This window comes from Podarcis tiliguerta (assembly GCF_965153285.1).
Source record: "Podarcis tiliguerta genome assembly, chromosome: 3".
In the NCBI taxonomy this organism is placed as follows: domain Eukaryota; kingdom Metazoa; phylum Chordata; class Lepidosauria; order Squamata; family Lacertidae; genus Podarcis; species Podarcis tiliguerta.
The window spans coordinates 57,411,789-57,429,545 of NC_139536.1; the positions used below are offsets into that span (position 1 = coordinate 57,411,789).

General features: G+C 40.8%; 1 protein-coding gene and 1 long non-coding RNA gene across 3 annotated transcripts in view; one reads left to right on the forward strand and one right to left on the reverse strand.

The window, feature by feature from the left end:
- LOC310675041 overlaps positions 1-17,757 on the forward strand; it is a 66,271-nt gene that overhangs the window by 23,029 nt on the left and 25,485 nt on the right. The window contains exon 2 of the long non-coding RNA XR_014509877.1: positions 9,585-9,670. This is a non-coding gene — a long non-coding RNA (uncharacterized lncRNA). The remainder of the gene's footprint in view (positions 1-9,584; positions 9,671-17,757) is intronic.
- The window catches only part of UTRN (utrophin), a 321,971-nt gene continuing 306,858 nt past the window's right edge, over positions 2,645-17,757 (reverse strand). For both annotated transcript variants that reach the window (XM_083434684.1, XM_083434685.1), the window contains 6 exons: positions 16,308-16,466; positions 15,009-15,252; positions 13,459-13,567; positions 10,312-10,404; positions 5,770-5,792; positions 2,645-4,957 (listed from right to left, as the gene is read on the reverse strand). In XM_083434684.1, coding sequence (XP_083290810.1) covers positions 4,949-4,957; positions 5,770-5,792; positions 10,312-10,404; positions 13,459-13,567; positions 15,009-15,252; positions 16,308-16,466 — 637 coding nt within the window. In that variant the 3' untranslated portion in view covers positions 2,645-4,948. The remainder of the gene's footprint in view (positions 4,958-5,769; positions 5,793-10,311; positions 10,405-13,458; positions 13,568-15,008; positions 15,253-16,307; positions 16,467-17,757) is intronic.

A 17,757-nucleotide genomic window follows, 5' to 3' on the forward strand; every position in this document is an offset into this window, starting at 1 on the left:
CTGGGGAGACTGAGAAATTCATGGTGCTCTCCCAACATACCATGGCCCCAAACATGTATCAGGACACACATGGATTTGGTTTTCTCAGCTATCCAGGAGGATGGTGATCTAAAAGTGCAGGAGTCATTTCCTACTGAAGTTTAGTCTTTCAGTGGCTTTACATTTACAGGGTTGGGGAACCTATTAGAATGGCCCATCCCTGGAGGCTAATGGGTTTTGATTCCTAAGAGCTCTTGGGGATTTTCCAGCTGGTGTGGCTGAAACTCCTGTCCTGGGTGCAGTAATGGACTAAGATGAGGGTTTAAAAAACCAAGACTCAAGCAAGATGAAATGGAGGTACTACTGGCAAGTGCTATAAACCTGTTCTAAAAGGAATGCAGCCCTCTTAAAGCATTGGGTATTCAGTCTGGACAAGCTTGCTTTATCAAGCATCTTCACTAGAGTCTCAGGTGGCCTATGTGGGTTGAGGTGTTCTATTTGTTAGGCTGTCTTTGAAAATGATCTGGAAACTGTAGCTGGTCCAAAATAGGAGTGCATTTTTATTAAGTGGCAGAGGACATTTCACTCACATTATGCCAGTGGTTTGTCAGCTGCAATGGCTCTCTGTGCACCTCTTCCCAGTTCAAGAGCTGGTCACCTTAACTATCACTTTCTCCCATATGTATCTTCCTGAACCTTACAATCCTCTTCAAAGGCCCTCCAAGTGGCACCAACTCCCAGTGAAGTGGGGTAGATGGCTGCTAGGGAGAGAGCATTACTGGAGTTCAACTGGTACTTTCTCCGTGGTATTTTTTAAAAAAATGATGCAGGCCTTTAAAAACTAGGCTTGTGGTGTGTGACTTGTTTCTTTCTTTTTATCAGTAAGACTGTAGCTGCTCTTCCTACTACACAGCCGTGATTTCACTCCAGTATGAAGGTTATGTTTGCGGCTTGTCGGTTTAGAAAAAAAAGGAGATTAAAGGGAAAGATGACATGCAGAAGTGGGGAGAGGTTTTTATTCTAATACAAGAACCCCAGGGTCACCCAGTGATGTTGAATGTTGGAAGATTGATGTCATACCAGGTCCCAGCCAGATTCTAGATAGCTCATTCTCCAGCAAAGATACAGACTACCCTGGTCAGGAGACCATGGGGAAGAAACAGAAACCCTGAGCTCCAGCACTGATCCAGAAGATCACAGCATATAGGGAGAGATGAGATTAGGTGGGCCTCTGGAATTTTCTTACCTTCTTATTTTAACTTGATCTAGCAGTGCTTTTGAGATTTACAGAGAATATCGGACGTTATTCTTTTTACATCCTGCCTTTCCTAAGAACAGTGGAATTGTTGGTAGATGTGTTTTGCTTTTGCATAATCCCATCTCTTGCACCATAATTCTTCTCTAGCTGTTGTTGGTTTGTTTCTGTGCTGAGTGTTTGATAGTTATTTGTATGTTACTTCCCCACCACCACACATAGTCTGGTCCTGATTTAACTTGTGTCCAATACAGTATTTGTAGGTTGTGTATCGTATCGTATCGTATCGTATCTACCTTGCTGTGTCCATATTCTTCATTGTGTGTATTGCGGGTGCCTATGTTATGCACATTCACACACACCCCTCGCATACACATCCAGGAAATATTATAGTAAGCACAATCCACTGCAATGGTGTACTCTTACAGATGAAGCAGGAGGGTGGCAAAGGTCATGGTGCCCCCAAGGCTGTTTCTGGGAGGGGAAACAGAGGCAACAGGATCCATTCCAACCCAATCTGCTGTAAAGCTACCTATCGCACACCCCTTATCTTTGTAAATTTGGAAGGCTTCATCTGCCCCACAGAAGTGCCTAGTAGGCCTGCAAACATAATCTGTAGTTAATTTTCTCATTATAATCAATGTGGAGACATCCTAAACTTCTGAAGACTGCAGGACGACTCTGCCTCAGATATGAAGTGAAGCCCTGGCAATTCTGAAGTGAATCTGCCCATGGTGGATCTCCTCTAAATTATAGGGTCAGTTGCTATCTATAGCATGATGTGGTCTCTGTACCATCACTCTGCATTGCTTCATTTTTCATGTGGGGGATCCAGTTTTTCCAGTTATGATCATGCTGGGCAGCATCCTCTTGGTGACGACACTGTGCTCCAGCCTTGTGGTCTCTGGCACCAGATGCATGCTTCCTCCATAGAAGGAACAAATTTTAAATCAGTGCCACAGCCTCTAAAAACTGATTAAGCTTAATGTCTAGTATGTTTAACATCGTTATAAAATCCCACTGGTTATAAATTACGTTTCCTGCCAGAATACAGAACGTTATATTAGACATGAAAGACCTGCTGAGCACAAGTCAGTGGAATTTAAAAATCGTTCTGCCATTGAACAGGGCAACACATATTGATATTTTCAATATTAATAGTATACTTCAAACCAAGTTCACTGATTGGTGGTTAGAATTTAAAATCTGTCACCAGCAAAGAGTGATGGCTGGCAAATATGCATTGCTGAAGATGGAAAATGGCAGAAAAATATCCACTGATTTACTGAGCTATATTTTTCAGCTACATAGTTTATTTTCATAAAGGCACCTTGAAGTCTGAAATGTTCTCACACAGGGAACAAGCTTCTAAATGTTGTTTACTTCTAAGATGAAGAATATCAAACAGCCTTCACTTAAAAATTAATTTTATTCAGAGTGAAAGTCATACCATGTAACCAGATTAGAAAAGGGAAGTGTGATAGTTTAATACCACAAAATTCAAAAGAACTACATACTTTGTTTTGAGATGTTACTGCAATGTATTCCTTTTATTTATCAGTGTCTTGGAGGAAGAATATTACAATGTAAGGTTTTAAGTAGCTTTTACTTGACAGCAGAGGACAGAATTTACATACAAACACAGGCAGAAAAACAATTCATACATAACCTTTCAGTCATACCAAAAAGCCCATCATATCCATTACTGGGATTTTTTTCAGCTAAAATGTTTTAAAAGGGGGCTAACTTTTTTGTTGCTGCTTTTGCTTTGATGTGACCTGGTAAAATAAAATACCTTGCAAAAATCAGAACATCGAGTGGTTTCCAAAAGTAAATACTTTAAAAAAAATGGATTTGAGGTAGAAAGGTGGTCATGGCTTTCCTTTTCTGCAAAACATTTTTCCTTCTCAAAATATCTATACCAAAATATATTTCTTTCTAGATGAAAAATCCACATAGTAACCTGCTTTTCTGTATCTTGCTTTTGGCAACACTCCCCCCACCCCACGCTAAAAAAAATAATACTTTTCATTTAGATAGCACTTTGAGTCACGAGTATGTAACATATATTACCTAATTTGAGCCTCATAATACCTCTGAGCATAGCTGTTAGTATTAACAGCACCGCTTAAGAGATGGGAGAAGCGAGTGGTTACAGTGATGTTTTATTAGGAGAAGTAAACACCATGCCAGGAGTATTACTGCTCCTACTATGGGATCATTATGGAGTCATTATTCTGTTATGCGTCCCCTTGCAGAAGACAAGCAAACATTAGAGGCAGGATTCAACTGAGTCCCATCAGTGAAAGCCATCCTGTAAAAGGCCTTCTGCTCCTCTCAGGAAATTGGCTTGCAGGGGGATCAGCAGAACCCCCAGAACAGTGCATGGGGGTAGGAGTTGTGGGGGTCATTCCGTCTGGCAAACCAAAACACTTGCCCTCACTGAATGGTCACTTTTGTGCAATGCTGAATTCCTCCCTGCTTTTCTCCATCCCAAAAAATCAGAGTTGAATTTCTCCAGCGCTTTTTGGATGCTCCAGAGATGTTCACTGCACATCTCACTGAGCAAATGATTTTTATTTTTGGTAATGAAAGCAGATACCCATGCAAATCCGAAAATGCACTAGTGAAGGAAAATGCCCAGCTACTTTACTTGAAGTATGGCTGAACTTCCCCAGAGTTTTCTCTGCCTTTAACATGATGTTAAGGGAGCCATTGAAAATGTGTAGAAGTTGATACTGATTGAAGTTATACAGGGCAGACAACCTTTCTGATATAAAGGCAGAACACTTTACCATCAAACTAGTCAGAGCTCCTTCATTTATTAACACTACCAAAAAGGAGGATAAAATAATTTCAAGTCGATCTGAGCCATTGCACTGGGTGATTTACACAATAGGACTTCACAAAATTTGGCACATTTAGACCATAATGTCCCGTCCCCCCCCCCCATAATAGAAACAATGTATATTTAGAATTATTTTATTAAGTCAAAATGCAGCTTAGCTCACATTTTAAAGTAAAAACAAAGCCTGGATGGAAAAGATCAGTCTGCATTCAGTTGGGAGAAAGAATCCATTAAAATGCCATTCTAGTGCCAACAGCTACTGCAGTTGAATGAGGTTAGCTGGGGCAAAATAGAGTCTCATGTGCTCATACACAGCCAGAAATGCTATTTGTCAAATACTAGGGGCTGTGAGGGTTATAGAAGCTGATATTTTGTCCATGTTTTGAAACTATTAGGCTAAGTATAAATAACCTGTGCAGAATGGTATGTGTTGGAAGAGAAGTTACTTGAAACAGTAAATGCAACAAGCCAAAAGGAATGTAAAAATGTAACTCTTTGCTCCAAACTCAGTATGCAGTTCACGTCAGCAATATCAAAAGAGAATGGATATAAACCCCCGCCCCTTTTCCTGATGCTGCATATTATATAAATCAGTGACATTTGTGTAACCATTTTGAAATACTCCACGGTTTGTTAATTTACAGTTGCATAGAGAGGGAAAGAGGAGGGGAAAACACACACAATATTATATAAAACCACAACATCCTCATCTTTGGGTAGTTCAAGTGTTTTCCTATTTGAAGTAAGAACACACAGAGCTAACAGTATGTTACAAGGTCCCATGCAGCCGTATGATTATTGGCATCTGTAGAAAAGGAGTTGCATTTAATGTCAGGAAGAGTGGGCAGTCTTCAAAACAGAAAACTTCACATTGCCTGAAGTCAAAGAAGGAAAAGAGCAAGAAGAAATTATTATCTTACATACTGTTCTTAGGGAGCAACATCATTCAACATAAATATTTTGAATCAAGTTCTGAAAGAATGGCCATTTCTGCAACAGCAGAAGGTGCTGATGCACAGCTTGCAGAATTTGATGGGCCCAATGGAAACAACACCTAACCATGGTTTGTTTTCCTTACCTCTATATGCAATCCACTTTAGCAGTATCTAAAAGGGTGGATTTACAAGCTCTTGCTTCTAGGCTTCACAACTATATCATGCCTCCCACAGACAAGACTTAGCTTGGCAAGTTAAACCAGTTTCACTGTATGTTTGTGGCCTTTTCCAGATTTAGCAAACCATAGGTATCAGTAATGTCTGCAGTGGACAATGGTGGTCAAACCTAGAGCGTCCTGTGAGCTCCTCATATTGCAAAACAAAGTGAAAGGGTTCAAACAAAATATTGTTTCTCTCTCTTGTTTAAACTAAAAACACACACAGGCACAAACCAAGATTGTGCAGCGAATTATGGCACACTTGCTATGGGATCCCAACAAAAAACTGCCGTGGTTGTAACAGTTAGAAGCATATTGCCATCAATCACCAGACTGAATTTTGCAAACAAGTAGATGTGCACATTTGTTTTAAACTGTGTTCATAGTGAGGAATGAATTGTAGATGTGCGAGTTTACTTATCTAAACCATGAAACAAAAACTGCTGAAAAATGCAGAGTTAATTACAAAGTTGCATGTAAGTTTATACTTCAGTTGTGGACACACAACTTTAAAAGTACTGAAATACATCATACCTGTGGTCTGCCGGCAAGATTTGCTGTAAATAAGAAAACAAAACGATTAGCTGCAATGAAAAGTCAAGGACTAAGATGAAACTTTCACAAAAAATAGCCAGCTAAATAGCAATATATATTCTCCCCACCCCTTTGATTCTGAGCATAACTACTATTTTATCATAACTTGTTTCTATTAAATCTGCTGGCACATACCTTTCTGGTTTTGCATAGTCCTGTTAAATTAAATTCAAACTGTTCTAAATTATGGGTGATCTCCAGTGTTAGCACTATTCGGAGTTGTGCAGTCCAGCCACTTCTGCTAAGAACAGCCTAGCCCTAGCATACTTGGCACCAAAAAGGAGCCTCAGGTTTCTTAGGCAGTTCGGCCACACCACTTGCTCCCCTTTCTTTGTTTGGGGTTGTGATAGAGGAGATGGTCCATATGCAGAGTGGTTTTTCTTTTCTTTTCAGGGTGTCATGCGTGTAGCCTCTGTGAAAAAATATGGGGAAGTGCTATATGTATGAATGGTGTTTTGTGTCCTGTTGTATGATACTATACCTGCATACTGTGAGTAAGGGGTGGGGTGGGTGGTGTGGGAGGTCCATTGCAAAAAGGAGATTTGCAGTTCAGGAAGGTGTGTTTATGCTTATTCTGTATGTAGAAAGTTATCCATTTTACAGAAGAGAAACACTCTGCCTTTATGTTCCCTGTCTGCAAAATGGACAGCTCATTTTTGTATACCAGCTTTCTGGGCAATAATCTGTCTGGGAACGTGACTTGCTTGAATTATTTGACCTGTGTGTGGTTTATTTTCTGCCTTCTCGTTGTGGCACAGTTAGGGTGGATTGTGCTGTGATCTAGGGGGACCTAACAGCATGGAAAGAAGTAATACACAGATATTAGTCATGTGAGGGGTAAAGTTTGAATTTGCCCAGGATAACAAAATATCTTGAGCAGGCCTCGGAAAAAATTATTAGTTTTTGAAGGTTTTTACACTTTATAATTCATACAAGAGAAAATAGTCAAATGCATACCATCTGCTGAACATAATGGGCCTTTGCCTCAGTGCTATGGACCAGTTAACATCATACAGCACAACACATTTCCAGCCCATTATATTTTTGATTGTAAGATTCAACTACATAAGGTCTTCCCTGAGGGACTCTGCTTCCATTAAGATTTTTTTTTGTGTTTTTTGGAAGCCACAGTTATCACAAGCTTTCTCCCAGGAACTGCAAGTCATTAATTTGAGAAACAGAAATTATATATTAAAAATAGCTGTCTGTTGTTAACTCTAATGTTTATCAGAAGGGAGGATCTGTCCTTAAGTCACCCTGCAAGAGTTTCTCATGGCACGTGGCACATATGCTGCAGTAGGAGAAACAGTATGCTGTTAAGCCAATTAGCAATACAATCAAGGTTTTTCTTCTTCGGCAGTATTTCAGAACGGAATTGCAATGCAGGGGGTTTAACAACCTCTCTCCACCAGCTGCCCGTGTCGGTGCTCAGTGGAGCCTCTGTCAATATTCCCTGCCTATCCTCATTCAAACAGTTACCCCTTGCTTGAGTAATCCACAGACTGAATTCCTCACACTTTTGTGCCTGACCCAGTAGACTGTGGGGAATATGTGCATTACAAACATTTACACAGTACATGGTTCCCACAAGAATCCTGGTTTGATTAGGGTACTTAGAAATAGAGATTCTGAGCCCCAGAGAACCAGTTCCCAGAGTCCCCCTGTAGCAAGAAGAACTTTTTAACCATTTTAGAGCAGCCTAGCTATATATTTTTACTTTGCTGTTGGATAACATCCATATGTATTTATGACTATTTACAACCCTAGGTTATTTGTTTAATTTTGAAAAAGAGAATAGCAAACAATAAGAAACCAGGAAGTGTTGTCTGCAACTATTGAGCATGGATAGTCTTGATTTTTCAGGTTGTGTGTGTCAGGGATGAGGTGCCCCTTTAGGGTTTTTGCTGTATTTCTGCAAACTATGGGGTTCCTCTAAGCATCCAACATGTCTCTTATTAGAAACTGCTTCTGCCCACCCTATTTAGAGTCAGTCTAGGCTGGGAAAAGACAGATGCATTGGGCAACTGGACATTTTTGGAAATTGCCTCAAGGGCTGGTGGTGACATGTCCGTAATATGAGACAGAAATAGCTGCCAACACCACCTCTCGTTCTTCCCTTCCCAGTGCCCTAAATGAGGGACAGAAAGCCATGCAGAGGGAGGCTGAGGCATCATCTTTGGGGAAATAGTTGGTATGGGTGCAGATGTCAGATAGCTCAGTCAGTAGAGCATGAGACTCTCAGGGTCATAGGTTTGAGCCCCACATTGGGGAAAAGTTTCCTGCATTTCAGGGGATTGTACTAGATGACATTTATGGTCCTTTCCAACTCTACAATTCCATGACTTTATGAAGACATATATGGTCTGTTCTCACACACAAATTCTGAGACTACAAAGTCCAAATTCTCTGCCATCTGCGTCCAGGTGTTCCTTGTTGTCTATATCAAAACACACTTTCGTTTTCAATCTATCTATCTTGGGAACATCTCTTGAGAATCTGGATAAAGGCCAAGCATGCGAGCCTTTCCTAACTAGTTTGCTCTAAAGACCATCACAAAGAAAGCACAATAACATTGCATGAATTTGACCCTTACCACAGTGGATAAAAGAGTTGTTTAATTGTTCACAATCAGCACATCCGCCTAATGACGTCAAATGGCTGTGCTTGTTTAGAAATAGACTCTCAAGTTCTGAATTAAGCGTAGAGGTCTGGGCAATTATCTTGAACTAACCCCAGACTCTAGAGATCAGTTCAAACTAGCTGGATTTTAATTTGCTTTCTATTTATGTGTGAAGTGTATCTTCCCAGACGTAGTTTTTCAAAAAGGAAGAAACTGTGCATGAGAGATAAAGGGAATATTTAATAGAGTTCAGTGGTGTCTGGACAACACAATATAATTTGATTTTATCTGAGTATTTTGCATGGGATTATGCACCACATAAGCCTTAGTTTTCATAGAACTCCACTGCGTTTACTTTTATGGTCATTTCAAAGGAAGCAATACAAAGTTGTTACTAAACTACAGAGCTGAATTTAGCTTCCAGTCCTAACAGGCAATCAAGATTGAAAATGATCATAACAAAAGTTAGCCACAATAATCTCTCTAGTAAGGAAAAAGTTGCACTATACACTGTGAAGGACCAGAATAAATACAAGCAAAACTGCATGGGTATTATCTCTGATTTTCCAGTGAAAGGAGGCCTATAAATAAAGACCATTATTATCTGTCTTTGTAGAGAGAGAATGAAAAATTAATAGGAAATGTAATCTCTCATTCCTAATAAGATATTTCTATGCTTCCATTTCTATGAAGTCTGGGACTGGTATATGAGACCATAATGTGCATGATGGAACTACTCCATTGCTACTTGTCCATGTGGTTAAGTGTGTGTGGTGCTAAGAGTCAGGCATTGCACCACTGTCACCCATCAGAAATATAGTCCAAATTAAAGTCACTCCCCAGCTTTGGGTTCATATGTTAATTAAAGCTCTGCATGGCTGCAGCAGCAAGGCAAGGATATCTCCCTCCTCTTCTGTTGGAGAGAAATTGTGGAAACTGGCATCAAAATTTATGTCATTTCTGCAATGGAGGGAGAAGCATGCCATTCCTCCACCACATGAGGGCTCAACATAGTTTATGAATCAGGGCAATGGATTATTCTGAATGCACTTAGCTACACAGGCAGCTACACAGGCAGCAATGACTGATCCAAGTGGATACTGCATATTTATCAAGACACCTTGTTTTCTTACAGCATCCTGCTATGGACATACTTTGTACCAGAGGACAGTCCTGGCCCAGTTCATAATCTCCCAGATGCCTTGGACACTCGTCTCGTAGGTTAGTATTCCCCTCATCATGGGCTCATAGTTTTTGACAAGGTTTTTTATTGTCAATTACTACTTTTATTTTATTTTCATTTATTATTACATTTATATATCACCCTTCAAGGTGGTGTTATGTGGTTCTTGGCCTCCTCATTTCATCCTCACAACAACCCTGTGAAGTAGGTCAGACTGAGAGATAGTGACTGGCCCAGAGTCACTCAGTAAGCTTCATGGGGATTTGAACTGTGGTCTCCCAGGTCGTAGTCTGACACTCTAACTACTACTGGCTCTGTTCTGACTTGTTTACATCTGGTTTTTGTCAGCAGAAGGATATGGCAGTGCTGCCTGTTGCATTGTGTCACCCCATTTTATCACTTCTTATTGGCTGTTCAAACAGCTACTTTGCTGGAAAGGTAATGAAAGTAAGGATTCTTTTGGAAGCAATAGGGTTTGAAGTTTAAACAGCGAAACGGGTCACCATGTAATTATTTCTGAAGCATACTGCTAACTGTTCAAGTCTCACTTTAGATCCTGTTCAATCCATTTGCTGAGCAGCCCTATAGAGTGTTACAAAGGCTTTGAATCTCCGTAAATGACTGCATCATTGCTCAGCTTCAACCTCCCTTTCCTTGGCTCAATATACTTAACACTTACTGCGGCAAGCTGGAAATGTGCTGTTGATTTGTTCCATGACTTCTGTTAGGTCTGTGCTAGTGTCATGAGGTGGGACTAACAAGTCGTCTACACCTAATGAAAACAAAAGGTGCAATCAGTTTAGTAATAGAGAAGCAGCATTTAAGAGCCCGAAAGCCATTTCCACCCGTCCTTCCCACCTTAATGTATTTAGAGAAAGAAGAAGAAATCCCCTGTTTGAAATCTCTCTCATTTGATATGCAAGAATTGCTCATTGATAATGGCCAGGCAAGAGAGGCATAGATACCAAATTATACATTTATAGCTGAACTCATTTCTGCATTATAAAGCTTAGCCACTGTGCTTGAGATAAACCAGGTTGAATTGCGCAGAAGCAACTAGATGTAAAAAAATTGCTATTAAGGTTTATATTATTAAGCACTAAAAGGGTGCTCGATGGCAGTATATTCCAAAGTCATTTAGGCAGCCTCAGTGCCCAAAAGGTCACTAAGTATTGCTATGTGGAAGGTAGGAGAGGGCCTCTCTGTCAGGAGTGCGTGCAGGAGCCAGGCCCTGTGACTGGTAGGGCCTCGCAGGACTGGGGCCTTCCTGAGTTTGGCCTGAAAGGGCAAGGCGTGGCCGCACAGGTGAGGCTTGACAGAAGACTCGTAGCACGTGGTGGCAAGGGCCGGGAGGGGTATATAAGACCAGAATTTCCCTATGGCTCTTTGCCACAGCAACACGCTACCCACCTAGCTGTGCTTTGGCTTCCTGACTCCTGGTTTCCTGACTTGGACTCTTGGCTTCCTGACCCCTGGACTGCTGATTCCTGCTTCCCAACCTCTACCCTGGTCCCAACATACCAAGCCGGGACTCTGGCTGCCTGTGACACGGCCTGTGACACACTCCCAGTGCAGCCTTTCCATGGTTGGGGAAGAGGAGTAGAGGTCAGGATGAGCTCCTCTTGCACACTAATGCCTCTTCCCAAACTGGTGTGGACAAATATCTGAGGATATGTATTTTTCTCATGCCAATAAGGAATATTGCTGGCAGCAGAGTGCTAGGATCTAGTTCATTAATATTGTTCCAAACCCTGTTCTGCTTTTTATCAAATGTTTGCTTCCCCTGCCAAAGAGGTTTCCATTTTTCTGCCGCCTCTTCAAGGGTTATGAGAATTTCTTGTGAATTTTTGTGGATTTTGAGCCAGCCTTATTATTGCAAGGTGGGTGGCTAAGGGTGGGGTGGGGGGTTCCTTTCAAGTAAGCATTTATCCAGCATTCTGGATCATTTCCCTGGCAGCAAACACTTCTTGTTCTGAAAAAGCCCCATGGGAAATTACCTCATGTTGTCTTCACTTCGCTTTAAGTGAAACATGGGAAGCTAGGGAGGTTGCAGGCGATTTGTAGAATGAGAAGAAAGGACACTCATAACCACCCCTTAGCTGCCTCAGAAACAAGGTAACTGCATCAAAAACCCTGCACACAATTTACGAGAATTTCAACAACATTTCCTTTCATCTTGATAATTTTCAAATTTTATTGTTCCCATTAATTGATGGAGAATGGCCAGGAAAAAAACAACAGGTGAAAGTTTTGGTAGAATGCTACAGATAACTGGGCCTAGGAACTTGCCTTTCTGAAGAGAATGGTGTCTGCACCTTATTCTTCTAAGTCTAGTACAAGCCCCCATAATGGCTTCTGGGCTGAAAAGAAGGAGCACATTCTCTCCCTCAATTTGGTCTCTTCAGTGGCTCAGAGTTGCAAGTTAATTTCCCTTGATCCCAAAACCAGGATGGAGAGGCACTGGCGGAGGAAGAAGGGGGCGGGGGGAGCACACCACCCCAGGCAGCTCAATCCCGGTGGGGTTCCATCGCGGCTGCCCCCCGCAGGCGGCATGCCTCGCCCCCAGAACATGTGTCCCACCCCTTTGGGCAATGCACCCAGCCCCAGGGATGCGCACCAGCCATGGCCCCACCTGCTGTCCATCCCCAGTGCCAAAGCATGAAGCTCCGCCACGGTGAAGAGAGGAACCAGAATTAAACTATATTACCTCAAAGGTAACATATACTTTTTAAATACCAATATTGTGTATAGAATAGAAAGATCAAAGAAAGAATGAAAGACCTAAATGTATTTTGTAGTGGTTCCCACTACAACAGAACCAAACTTTTCCAGTAATAATGTACAACATTGTTTTACTTTGACAAGCATCTGGGCTGAGTTTTATTATTAAGCGATTTGGCTGTTGCTGAAAATTGAGCAACAATGTATTGGCCATGTTTGCATGTAATAAGCTGTTAACAGTTGTGTGCTGGTGCATGCAGCCTGATCACTCCTTTCTTTCTCTTTTTGTGTAAGTGATTAAACAACATCAGAAAGGGGACATGCTTTGTGCTTTGTTCCTCCCAACAAGCCATTTCTAAATAACAACAAACTTTGGTTGAAGGCCTGCTGGTACAGAGGGAGGAGAGATCAGGCCTCTTGTACCAGTATGTGCATAGTACGGTTTATTAAGCCAAGGCTCTTGGCTTATTGTTACATACAAATGTGGCCACTTTATTGCTGGTTTTAGATCATTTCACCTACTTGTTTTATGAGGTGCATTTTATTGTTTTGTATTAAACTTTGTTAAGCTGTCCTGAGGGGCTCTATGCAGCCATGTGGCAGGCTAACACTGATAAATGAATAATTAAATTTCCATACACTGGTTCATTTAAAGTGTTATGAATCTTTCAGCTAAAAGTTCTGCTGCCTTGATACAAGCAGGAAAGATGATGAAAGACTACATATATTAATTACGTCCTTCAGAACAAATCCAATACCTGCTTTAGAGAAGTGCCAAATTTCCATAATAAGCAGTTTTTTTAATATTTATTAATAGGGAATTTATATTCCAATTTTCCAGTTCTAGAAGGATGTAGTCAAGGCAGCTAAGGAAGTCTGTGTGCATGCTCTCTCTGTTAATGCTTTAGTTCTGGATAAATATGTACATAAAACTATTATAGTGGACAGAGTTGAAATCGTATAAGCAAAGAGCTAGAAAAACATACTTCAACCCTCATGTCTTGCATTTTGCAAGGCGTCAGCTCTTTGATTTAATACTATAAAGTATCTGGAAACCAAATCATGACAAATAGATCTCTGCCACTGCAGTGACCAGGCGACTTACCTGTCTGATTAAACTGTGAAGTGGCCTCCTCATCAGGTGAATAGCTGAGGCCCGAATGCTGAGGTGAAGTGCAGGAAGAGCCTCCATTAACTCTGGAATCTGTTTCAGGCTAAATTAGATTTTAAAATAATTTGAGTCTAGAAGTCCACTTCAGAATATCAAAGCATACTTTATATCATATGATATAATCTATTGGTACGGTTTTGATATCCAGGTTGGAGATGATGCTGATACAAATTTAATAAGATTAAATGAATAAAAGCATGGGTTACAGAGTTTGGTAAGGAATCTGTGGAACTAAATGTATTGCTTTGATTTGCTTTAGAATCGCCACACAGATTACTTAAATAGGTCTTTGGTGTATCTGGAAGAAACTAAAGAAGCCTGAATAAATGGGCTGAATTATTTCATTATTTCCCCTTCTTTTTAATTAACATGTCTTTTGTCAAGGTGCCACATGCCAGCTCTGCTTCACCTCCGAGTGTGACATTGTAATCAATCTTTCGGACAAAAATGACAGCATTTCACAAGGAGCACCAATCCTTTGGGCTTACTAAAATAAAAATAGCCAGCACACCTCCCAATGGCAACCTGCAAGTTCCAGTGTAAAGACGTGCATCATTTTCTTCTTAACGACACACTCCAGTGTTCTACGCTACTACACTGTATTCACCGGGCTCAATAAGTTTTCCTTCCCATAAGCTTTGAGATAATGCATCCACCTTGACAGGTTATTACTCTAATCAACACGATTCAGCCAACATATCACTATAATAAAGCCGACTTTAAAGAAGAGTGAGCGGCTAATGGGCAAATGATATATTGGAAGAACAAACAAACAACAGCTCACGCCACAAGGTAACAAACTAGCTGTCAACGCATAGCCTATTTTCAAACTAATAACAACAGTACATAATCATATTTCTGTCTTTTAAGAAGAAATCTCTGAAGCTGTCAAATTAAGAGAAATATAATTGAGCTAGATTTTAAATTCATTCTCTCTCTCTACACACACACACAAACACTGAAAATTTCCAGAACTTCTCAAACAAGCTAAGGAAAAGTGGAATGAAAGCTTGGTTGAGTGTATAAGCTAAATAATTTGAATAATCTGTTGTGAAAACCATCAAAACAAGTGGCACTATTTTTAAGAATGATTTTAGAAGGTTTGTAATTTCCAGGTGCCTCTATAACTATGCAACACTGGCTTTTAAGTACAGTCATTTCAGCATTAAAAACCTTAAAATATTCCCTTCAAATGTGTCTTTCCATTTTCCTGGCTGTGGCTATGGGAATAGCATTTGGAAACATTTGTAGCTAGGCATTTGTGAACAACATGGTTTTAATTTCAGCATATGTCTTATAAAAACTTGAAAAGAGGGGCATTTTGAAGCTGTAGACAGACACTTAGCCTTGTATGACACAGCATGCCTGAAATTTACATGAAAGTGTAATGGAATGAATTGAATTCAGAAGGAATCTAGTTTGGAAGGACACAGTGTCCCTAAATAACCTTTGTTGCCAAGGCAGAGCAAATCTGACTACTGTACCTGCTCAAGCAACTGCCGTAGTCGGTGAAGTTGAGATTCCAGCTGCTTGTTGTGATCTTCCAAAATCTGCATTCTGGCCTCCAGTCGGCCTTTGTGTTGCCTTAAAAGTTTGGCCTCTGCAATGAGCTCAGCGTCTTCAGATGTGTGCTGTGGTGAAACAGCCGAGTCTGGCGGTGAGCTAGGTGCACTAATTCCTCTCCGAAGATGCTGTTCCTTTAGTTGCTCATATTCGATTTGCAGCATCCTAAACCCAGTTTTAAAAGAATAATAACCAGCAGATTTCATGGCAGCCTAGACACAGAACAAATGCACTGGAAACATCTTCCCTTAAAAGAGCATGTCTGCCATCATTATTCTACAGTTATGGAACTTATGTAGCAGCTGCCAAGTTACAATAGACTGTAACATATGCTTAGGCATGGCACATTGGAAACACATCAATAGACTAATGGGTGTCACTAGATACACTGAATGTTTTTTTTTTTTGCCAGATGTGGAAGTACAGTTTAAAGCAGGCTTTTTCAACCTGGTTTCCAAAACATCTGGAAGGCACCAGGTTGGGGAAGGCTAAGTCTTCACTGTCAAACCCACCTCCGCTCTTGATTTCTCGCCACCTGATTAGTCTACACCAGATGCCATGCTGCAAATGCATTAGCTGCTTTCACTGCAAAGCACTCTTTTTGTATGGATGATGAAGAAAATTCTATCTGGGTTGATGCCATACAAGTCACCTCTTGATGCTTAAACCAAGTGGTGAACATGTGTGGTGTTACTCAACATCCAGTTTTTGGGGAAGCCAGGGACTGAACCCTTTGGCATGCAAAACATGAACTCTACCACTGAGTTATGAACCGCATTCTTAAGAGGAACAGTATGGCTTTGGCTCACTTCAAATCAAGTTTAAAGAAGAAAATAGAATGATTAAATAACTGCCTTGAATTTAAACGAGGAGAGGGGAGGCCCAAGCTAACCAGTGGAGGGTTCCAGGCATCAGGACTGGGTTGAACAATGATTTATATTGGAGAGTTGATTTATGGGGTGAATAAGGAAAGAGAGTAGAAGAAGAGAGGGGATAGTAGTGGCAAATAAAGGAAAAAGGCAATTCCCACCATTAAATTATTGGAGGATGATTTGGTTCCTCTGTTCCTCCTGTTTCATGAGCAGATGGTGCATGTGTTCTACGTGTAATTTTTTTTTAAAGTAATCTCTAGCGCTAGTGCCCTTTTCACAACCAAGCCTGAAATATATGAGCACATATATCAAGATATGTTAATAATGCACAAGGGAAGATCACAGCACCTTTGTTCCTCCTCAAGGTCAGCAATGATGCGCTCAAGCTCTCCGCGTTCTTCCTTCTCCACCGATTTCAAGATCTGTGCTGGGCTCTGTGGCTGACTCACTGGTGACTCCCCTCCCAGAGTCTGGCAGTACTGCTGGATAAGGGCATGCTCGTCTTCCCTAGGGAAAAAGAAACCTAGCATAAATATCTTTTACATGACTAAGGCATAAATAACAATTGCTATAAATTCTTTACAGAAAGCATGAAGAGTGAAGCCATGGTGCATTTACAAATTCAATATCTTATGGGATAGCTGCAAATCTTGTAAGATGCAAAACTGCTGTGATGGATTGGCTTAAAGGAAGACAAACTCTGATTTCAGTATCTATCTTATTAAATGCTGCTTGAAACAATTATAAGGATTGTCCTCTGTTTTCTAAGGCTATGTTCTTATGCACAGTTAGGTCTAGTTCACACCCGTACACCCAACAAAGCAGGGAGGGTTAAAGTGATGTAGAGGTTCACACACAGCTGGAACTCAGTTTCAACTGGAAGGCAGTTCCGGCACCTCTCAGGTGGGCACCATTGCCATTACAAGAGAACAAGGAAGGTGTTCCTGGTGAGTTTAGGCACTTCTTTCTTGAGAAAAATAGCACTGTTCACATACATACACACTGTCACATCTAGGAGGTCATGCGGGATAGGTGGGCACCTCACAGATTTGAATAATCCACCCCTTTTTCAGCAGACAGATACAAGTATATTCTCAAGGTGAAATGGCACAAATGAACTCAAAGCCTACTTCCTTGTCCCACTGTGGGACAAGGAGATTACCATGCCAGAGCAAAGTGTGAACTGGCCCTTACACGCACACCAAACTCATATTTTAGCAGGACATGTACATACAGGATGACAACCAAAAGCTATATGTATGCATGACCTCATTGCACCGTGTACATATCAGAGTTTCCAAAAGGTTGGGATTGCATTATTATTTAGCAAGAATCTGGAGTTGTTCTGACCCTGAATAAGGAATGTATTTATTTGCAAGAGAAACAGAAGCAGATGCATCTTTTGAAAACCAGCAACATCTCTCCCAACATTTTGTGCTTTGGACATCTGTTTTCCCAGCTAAATGTGTTGCATTCTGCATAACAACTTTCATTATATCTCTTGAAAAGTTAGATAATGAGCAAAAACAGGAAAAATATGTTCCCTGTATAATACCGGAGAGAGCAGACATTTTTAGATTGCACTTTCAAAAGAAACAGGCTGATGAAGAGAAGAGGAAAAAGAATTCCAGGTGGTAGACCTCTCCAGGTAAGATAATATTTTAAATCGGACATGCCAAAAATAGTTGGAAGGGCCTAGAGGTTATCAAGTGCAAAACCCTGCTGCACACAGACCAAGATAATGTGCACATGAGATGCTTTCTCCACACAGATCAAACCACAAGGTCTAGATGACAGT